The sequence below is a fragment of the Lynx rufus genome, unplaced genomic scaffold (genome assembly GCF_022079265.1).
Source record: "Lynx rufus isolate CCGP_SWC_20201006 ecotype Redwood Valley unplaced genomic scaffold, mLynRuf1.p SCAF_2, whole genome shotgun sequence".
In the NCBI taxonomy this organism is placed as follows: Eukaryota; Metazoa; Chordata; class Mammalia; order Carnivora; family Felidae; genus Lynx; species Lynx rufus.
The window spans coordinates 53,032,857-53,041,660 of NW_025814834.1; the positions used below are offsets into that span (position 1 = coordinate 53,032,857).

Genomic DNA, 8,804 nt, shown 5'->3' on the forward strand with positions numbered 1-8,804 from the left:
AGTCTACAGAATAACCGGGGAATTACACTGCCCTCTACCACCATGCAGTTAAATGCAAGGCTCGCTTTGCCTTCAGTAATGCTAACATGGCTGCTTCCTCTTTGTTCTCAGAGGCATAACCCAAATCCCTTAACAGAAACTTTGCAGCTTTTTTTCTCACTTGCTACTGTAAATAAGTATGACATTCACACCAGATCTTAGAAATAGTCCTCTACTAGTACTCAATAAAGGCTATAAAATCTATTTTAAAACACTTTTTACCAAAGAAATTCTCTTTTCAAGCTTATATGCAAATGAGACAAGAAGGGAGGAGGGAAAGCACTAGAATTTTTGACAATGACTTTAAGTCACTTTTACAGAGGTAAGAATTAGCAAGCTATTACATGAGCACAGTAACAGTTTTGACAATATTTTGTGTCAAAAAAAAGTTTAAAATTTACAAACATCTTGACCAGTGAAAAACTTCTAAAGGACTCTGACCTTACTTAACCAATTCTGTTTTCCCTAATCTTAAGTACAGCACTAAAATTGAATACATTTGGGGGAAAAGAAATAATAAGATATATAGCCTTGAGTTAAGAGGAGGGGGAAAACAGTTCTCTGATTTTATTCAAATGTAAAATGCTTTCAAAACTTAAGATGTGTATTATATGTCCCTCAACAGGATTACAGCAAATTGAGGATTCTAAATTATTTAAAAGACTGCTATTATTTAATAAAATATTCTCAAGTTATTAATACTTGATTATTGATATAGTAGAGGTGAAAACCCACAGAAAAATAAGTTCTTCTAAATCACTTAGAGAACTCAATATTTGAACAGGTTTTATACTTCTTTTTCCTTTCGTTGTGATCAATAAAAATCAACAAAACGTCAATACTGGCTAATACTACAAACATTTATGACGTATAACTAATAGAATGCATGGATATTCCCCTCCCTATTGCTACCAATAGAGTCCCATTGACATAATCTTTTTTTTGCCATCAAAGATAATATAAACCAACAGGAAACAAATGACCTTTCAAATATACCCAACAAAATGTTTCTTCTGCTGTTGAGTAATAACATGTCAAACATATCCACAAGTTTTAGAGTGAAGAGTCACCAGCACAATGAAAGTTTTCAATAGCCAACTGCCACCCAAAATTGTAAATGGCTATGTTTCAGTTTTATTTACACTCACAATAATATAGAGGCATAACCATAAGTTAACTACAAAAAGTAATAACCTGGGATGCAATGACTTAGTCACATTTGTAAAACTGAAAGCAAATTGGGAGCACAATTTTAAATCTGCTCTCAAATGTTGTTAAGGCCTTGAATTTACAAATTTTCTAGCAACCATAATTATTTCTAATCATTAAGTTTCATGAAGAGTGGCGCTGCTGATCTCTAGAAGTGTCAATTTCAATGAAGAAGAGTATGACTCATAAAAAGGAACATCCTCAATGTACCAGCTAATTTGGGCTCACCAAATTTTCCTTGCCAACTCCTAAAACAATCTGTCAAAACGTTGGTCCAGTCTCTACTCAAGGACACTTCTTTACTGAAGTTACCAAAGTAGAGAGTAAGTTTGCTGAAAAGTACAATTACAATTCTAGGGAGGTGGCTTATATGCCACTTAAGAATGACAACTCATTTGAGTGCAAATAAAAGTGATCACGAAGTAAATATTTTTGAACTGCTGCTACAGATGTAAAACCAACAAAAGCGTCCAACCATTTGGAAGACAACCTGATAATGTGCTTAATCCTTTTACACATTACCTTTTAGCACTAGTGGATAACTTAGCAGTGGTTTTGCTAGAGAGTTTGGTGTTTTTCTTCTGCTGGGTGGCAGAAGGTTTTCTTTCTTCTTGTTCTTCAGGCTCTGGAGCGGCTGGGTCTCGCTGGTCCGCATCTGAACTACCACTGCTGGTGCTGGGGCTCTCATCATCGGACCTTTGCCTATCACTGGACATCTTGGTGAAGTTATTTCTTGGAAAACTTTTAAAGAGAAAAGGAGGAGAGAAGGGAAATGTTAAGTCCAAGAAATAGACCAGGAGCATTTTCTTCTCTCAATATTCACCTAAAATTGTCATTTTAATGAAAACACTTCAAAGTGCTCACACTTATCTCATCACACAGCAAGGTTACAGGGGAGGTGATGTGTCTCACAACGCCAGCGTTCAAGGATTTACCGAACTCAAGTTAGAAAACCCACTCACATTTTTTTCCATCCCTTGGACAATCTATCAATTGTCTACTTTCTCAGAAGGCATGAAGCAGATTTGCCAGGGAACTTAGGCAACGAGCATTAATAACATATGACACACTGTAAATAACAGATCTCGCTGAAAAATGTTAAAAAGTCACTAATAACGTCTAAATATTTACACACTGACATTGGTCAAAGCTACCAAATTCCCTTTCCGAGAGGAAAACATACCCTGTTAATCGCCCATATGCTTATTTAAGGTGGCGATTCCTTCTCTGTGCACGTAAGCCTTTAAATACAACACTTAGGAATTTAAAAATCAACTAACAAGCTGCTCTAGCCGTTTCCACGGCCAGCAGCGAAGATTCATCCGGCCAAGACCGAGCTGCCACCCTGGGAAAAGCAGAATCCAAACTGCACCTTCTGCAAAGCTCCCAATGCCATCAAGGTTCCTCGCTCAATTTTTACATCACGCACCGACATTTTGTCCAAAATAACGAAAAAAAAAATCAGAGGCAAAACAAACAAACAAAGCCCCAAGAAGTGCAACAAATTTCCGCGCCCGCGGAGGCGAGCCGCGGCCGGCGGCGGCGGCCACGCAGCTCCGCGGCCCTTTGTGGGGAGGGCCGCGCGGGGGCCGCGGGCAGCGCTCGCCGCGCCGGGCGCCAAGTGATGCGAGCAGCCCGGCCGGCCCCGCCGCGGCTCGCGGACACCGGCGGCGCGGGCGCCCGGCGCGAACAAAGCTGCCCGCCCCCGCCCCCTCCCCCACCGCCGCCGCCGCCGCCGCCGCCCCGGCCGCCCCCCACGCGGCCCCCCGGCCCCGCCGCCTTACCTCGGCCGCCCGCCCGGCCCGCTCGCACGCCGCTACGGTGTGGGGGAGGGAGAGAGAAAAAAACCCTTCCTTAAGGAAATGGAGGCAGCTGGGGGGGGGGAAAGGGGGGGGAGGGAAAAAAAGAAGCCGAGGAGGCTCTGGCCGGGGAGTGTGGAACATTGAAAGTCGGAGGGGGTTGTGCAGTGCCGGGCTCCGGCCGGAGGGTGGCGCCGCCCAGCGCCTTCGGAAAAAAGGGGGGGGGGTAGGAGCTCGGCTGGGCGAGGGCGCGAGCTCCCGGCGAGGCGGAGGGGACGCGGGAGACCCCCGCGCACTGTGGCCTCGCGCCGTCGCCGCCCGGCTCGGCTCCTCCCGGCCGCGCAGTCAGCAAGTTCCGAGGCGAGCGCGGGGGGGGGGAGGGGCGGGCGCGGCGGCGGCGCGCGTGCTCGCTGCTTGCCTGGCGGAGGGACGCGCGCCCCCGACGCCCGGCGGGCGCGAGCTCTTCCTGCGCGCTCCCGCGCGCTCTCTCCGCGCCTCCCTTCACCCGGGGGGCGCACGCGTCCGCCCGCGCGCGGCCAGGACAAAGAGCGCGGCGGGGACCCAGCGGGCTGGCCCCTGCCGCCCTTGGCCGTGGAGCCCGTGCCGGAGAGGGCGGGGGCGCGGGCGCCGTCTCGCGGGGCCGCTGTGCCGCGGGGTGGCTTCCGGCCTGAGCCCGCCTCCGGAGCGAGGCTGCCCATTGGGCTACCCGCCCCGCAGGCTGGGGCCAGGGTGCCTTAGGGGCAGGCAGGCTGAGGTCATCCCCAGGACTGGCCACATCCCCTCTGCCTGCGCTGGGACCGGCGTGGACCTCGAGGCCCCTACGCTTGGAGAAGGGCCCTGGACGCGTGGTCGGGAGTCCCCCTCTGCCCTGGAAGCCTGGAAACTAATGGGTGTCGTTGACGAGGCCAGGCACGCCCGCGGAGGAAAACTGCCTCTTGCCCCCTGGGAACCAAAGGGGCAAGATGAGGTCTAGGGCATTGAAGGAGGAAAAAAGGATTTAGAGATTAGGGGACCAATCTCTGCTTCTCTTTGGCCCTCAGCCTACCAAAGGCAACAATCCTTCGGATTGCTTTAAAAATTTTTAAATCCAAAATCCATTATTTTAAATGTCCTGCTCCAGATTTTTTAAAGTGAAGAAAGGGAGTTGGGGGGGCTCAAACCTGACTTTCCTGCGGGGCTATTCTGATGTGCATGCTAGACAACAGTTATGCAAAAAGAATCCCTGGATGATACTGGGTCAGAACATCCACACAAAAAAACTTCAGATGGGGATAATGAAGGTTAGTTTTGTTCTACCATTCTCTTTTACAGTGTCCAGGTGGACGCTGCAGTTTTTGCCCCAGGCATAAAGTAGCCAGAAGTACAAAAACTTCCTGTTTGCAGCCCAGATCTCCTCCAGCTACTGAGAAGTTGCTCCAGTGATGGAGCCCCAGAGGAATTTGTGGATTTCTCTCCCACAAGTGTCCAGGGCCAGGGGTGCTGAGAGAATGTGGAGTTCACAGAGGGGGTGAGAATGGCAGTCATAACAGATGAACCAGACTAAAAAGAAAAAAAAGGAGGAAATAAAAAAAGACTAAATGAGCCAACATATTTACTTATTTTTCCTCCAAACAGAAAAGTTTTGGTAAAGGGTTGCTTACAACTCTGAAGAGTAAGTTACATTTCTGTAATTTTCCAAACACAGAGCCATTCAGTGAGCTTTATGGAGAGCTGTGCCGCTAGGTGCTGGACACAAAATCCACTCATTCAAATGCTGTGTGAGACTAAATCCAGTTCTCTCTGTTCTGTGCCAGAAGCTCCCAGTCCAGAAAGGGAACAGATCATTAAAGTTCCCAGGTTGATAAGGAAGAAGGATACTCTAGTCAGAATGAACAGCATGTCTCAAGAAATGATAAAAAGTATGGTGTGTGTGTTGACAAGCATTTTGATTTGAGTGGATCAAAGGGTGCTTGTGGAAAGAGCTTGTTAGTGTAAATATAGACAGAAGGTACCCCCCAACTTTTATACTGATGCTACAGGACAAGCCAGCCAATTTGGAGTTTGGGCTTTGTTTGGAATGGGGAGCCATGAAAGAAAAGATATTTGGGGACGCCTGGGTGGCCCAGTCGTTAAGCGTCTGACTTTGGCTCAGATCTCAGGTCATGATCTCCTGGTTTGTGAGTCCCCAGCCCCATGTTGGGCTCTGTGCTAACAGCTCAGAGCCTGGAGCCTGCTTTGGGTCCTGTGTCTCCCTCTCTCTCTCTCTGCCCCTCTTCCATTCTCTCTCTCTCTCTCTCTCAAAAATAAACGTTTAAAAAAAATTTAAAGAAAGAAAAACTGTTTGTAAAAGTGGATTCTTTTAGAAAATATGTATCACAGAAATAGCCTGAAGGTCCAAAGGCCCATTGCTGATAGGATTTGGGTGGAGCTAAGAGATTGGGAGATAAAGATATTTAGTTGTGTTTTGGTGGCATCTATTTGGGGCTGAAAAGCTAGAGAACTGGATTCTAATCTCATTCTACCAGGTTTATGTGACCTCTGGTAAGTTACCTGTTCTAACTTAATTTTTCTCATGGAAAAGAAGCTTGTAGTTTGCAAAGTTTCTAAGTACTCTCTTGCTTAACAACTCCATGGTTCTGGGGCACCTGGGTGGCTCAGGCCATTAAGTGTCTGACTCTTGATTTCTGCTTAGGCCATGGCCTCAGAGTTGGTGGGTTTGAGCCCTGCAGGGGGCTCTGCGCTGACCATGCAGAGCATTCTTGGGATTCTCTCTCTCTCTCTCAAAAAATAAATAAACTTTAAAAAAAATTTTGTTTTGAATTCCATGATTCCTCAATGTGTTTGAAGTCATGAAGTTCCACTCCACTTTCACTCAATGGAATATGGTACTTAGGAACTACCAGATACTAGGAAATTGGAATGAAACATGGGCACTGCTCTTATGGAGCCCAGTACATAGTGGGAGAGTTGGAAATGTAGGCTATGGAGCCCATTAAAGGGGTTAACAGAATTAGTAGAGTGTTACCATCAATTAATGGGTAATGGAATTATTAATTCAGTCTGGGGTTATAAGTCTTGGGTGGGTCAAAAGAGGTAACAGTGAACTGGGCCTGAAGGAATGAATGGATGATAATACAGATAATGCTCTGGGCAAAGTAACTGGGACGTAATAGATGTTCAATAAGTATTACTTACCATATTGTTAAAGTCACCATAAAGAGAATGAATGGCTCCTTAACGTTAGGGAGAGTAGTGGTCTGCCCCCAAAATATTAGGTACCCAGTTGCCTTTATTCACCCGACTAAATGACTAAACGTGTCATTCAAGTGATTCTTTCCAGCTCACAGTTCTGCAAGGTAAGATAGCAACTTGTAAATTATGAATTGTTTCTAACATGCAGTTCTTCCTCACAAGATACCTTTGTTTGTAATTATTTTATCTGCTTCTTGTATTTGCCTTGTCTACCCTTGAAATTAGGGATCATGTTTTATAGGCACTCCTGAGGGCATATAAATTTGACCTAATGCAAATTATTCCATAAAGTATGTAATAAAAATTTTCCCATATGACCCCTCAAAAAGTACCACGAAGCAGACACCAGCTACTACAAGAGGATTGTTTCCTCTCAGTCTGCTGTTTTTCTCTTGTTGGTATGGGGTCCTGCCAACTTCTTACAACCCTGAGAGAGGTAGAGGTAAGAAGAAAGATACCAAATCCAATGGCAACAGATATTGCCATAATAACCTTCTCTTTTTGTGACCAAAAGGGACCTGGCATTATAAGGACAGAAAAGGCAGGCCCCAGAATCCTTTAGTTTAGGAGATGCTTTCTCTTGAACCTTTCCGTGAGCCTCAGTGTTACATGTGTACATAAGTATATGTGTGTGTAACTAAGAATTTTATAGGAATATATCATTTGCATCACCTAAGCAGTTTCTGAATTGATGACTTGTATAAGCTTTGGTGAGGCTAACTGATCTTTTTCAATCACACACCATGGCCAGCAGTGTACCTCACAACATAATGGAGATAGGATAAAACTAAATTCGTTTTGTTGTGTTCAGAATGCTTTTGTTCATTTCTTTACACTCCATATCCCTTCATTTTACCCCTTTCTTTTTCTCAGGCTGTTTCAGAGCCTACCCAGGTACTTGTATCCTTTTGTCCTCTGACTATAATTTTTTTTTCTTTCTATCCATACAAATGGATTGGTTTACAGGGAAGTCATTTCTTGGCCCAGACTTAGTTTCAGAAGCCATGTTTGTTTGCCATTGTGAGTCTCAGTGGCTATGGCCCTCCAGGATCCAATACTCTGCTTGACATCTGTGCGCTCTGTCCATTGCATCATGGATGGAAAGCCTGCGGTGTGCTAGACCCGAGGTTAGGCCCTGGAAATGGAAAGGTGTTTACACCTTCCTGGACTCCAAGGACTTCAGGGCCCAAAAACTCAGTGATCATTTCCTGCTTTTCTCCTTTGAGAGAACTCTGATGGAGGGTAAATGCCAAAAAGGCTCATGTCTTTATTCCCTAAAGAGCTCATACACATGAAAATAAAATATAAGCATGTTAAATAGAACGAAAGCATGATCCAAAAAATTTTCAAAGAACTACATTTATTTAACCTTATTAAAAAAACAAACAAACAAACAAACAAACTCAAATCTTGCTAGTTATCAAAAAGGGAAAATTAAAAAATAATCAACAAAAACAATTTTAGTGATATAATCATTGCAAATTGGTAAAAAAATAAAAATTAAAAAAAGTTCTCTTTGTCCATTTCCAGCGGTAATGAAAGTTAGTACTAACCTTTTGAAAAGCAATCTGGAAGTTTGTGTCAAGAACCTTATATGTGTTCATATCCTTTAACCAACTTGCTCCATTTGAAGACATGTATCTTAAGGAAACATTGTAAATGTGGAAAAAATAACATTAAAAAATTGGAAAAGTCCAATTCTAGGAAAATGATTACTTAAACTGATTCGCATGACATAATGAAATTTGCAGTTATTAAAATAAGATATATGAAGAGTATGCAAAATACAAAAATAAATTATGATAAAATGTTAATGAGGGCAGGAGTTGTCTATTTTGTGAGGCCAGAGCCTGACTCGATGCCTATTAAGGTATCTGGGACAAAGTAAGTGCATAATAAATACCTATCAAATACATTTGTACCACATCTTTACAACTAGCAAGGCAAAACTATCTGAAAGAAATACTCTCCAAAAGGTTAACTGTGATTATATTTTAGAGTAACTATGAATAACTTTTTTCATTCTATATTATTTTTCTAATTATTTTTAAATAAGCAGGTACTACTTTTATAATAAAAAAAGATATGAATAATTGTGGATGCATATATTTGGTGAAAATCCTGTTTGAACAGTTTTTTTAATATTTTTATGAACAGTTTTTTAAATTGTTATTTATAAGCAAAAAGAAATGAAAATTCAAGCAGACTGTTTTACAATTTGTCAAAATTTTCATACATGCACCAAGTTGAAACAACGAAATAGACACAATAGTTTGCACTATAAGGTTTAATATAATCACATATAATTCTGTATAGGCTTATAAAATTATCAACTAAGTATAGACAGTTAAAGAACATGTTAGAAATTCGAAGTTATTCATAACAATACGTTGCCTTAAAAACACACCAAAAAAGCCACTAAGAAATGTCTATTAAAGTGAGGCACTACATTCTTGTCCACAAAATTTGCAAATCTAGAAATTCTATGATGTCAAATACCTGTGAGAATATTATGAGAAGAGCACT

The 8,804-nt window shown here is 43.1% G+C and overlaps 1 protein-coding gene across 3 annotated transcripts in view; it reads right to left on the reverse strand.

Moving 5' to 3' along the window:
• Nucleotides 1–3,369, reverse strand: part of UBE2E3 (ubiquitin conjugating enzyme E2 E3) — a 91,258-nt gene extending 87,889 nt beyond the window's left edge. The window contains exons 1-2 of one of the 3 annotated variants that reach the window (XM_047085133.1): nt 3,033–3,369; nt 1,771–1,989 (exon numbers count right to left, since the gene is read on the reverse strand). In XM_047085133.1, coding sequence (XP_046941089.1) covers nt 1,771–1,964 — 194 coding nt within the window. In that variant the 5' untranslated portion in view covers nt 1,965–1,989; nt 3,033–3,369. Of the gene's footprint in view, nt 1–1,770; nt 1,990–2,528; nt 2,560–2,620; nt 2,640–3,032 lie in introns of those variants that run through there. The other 2 variants (XM_047085136.1, XM_047085134.1) reach the window with 2 other exon arrangements.
• Between the last annotated feature and the right edge of the window lie 5,435 nt (nt 3,370–8,804).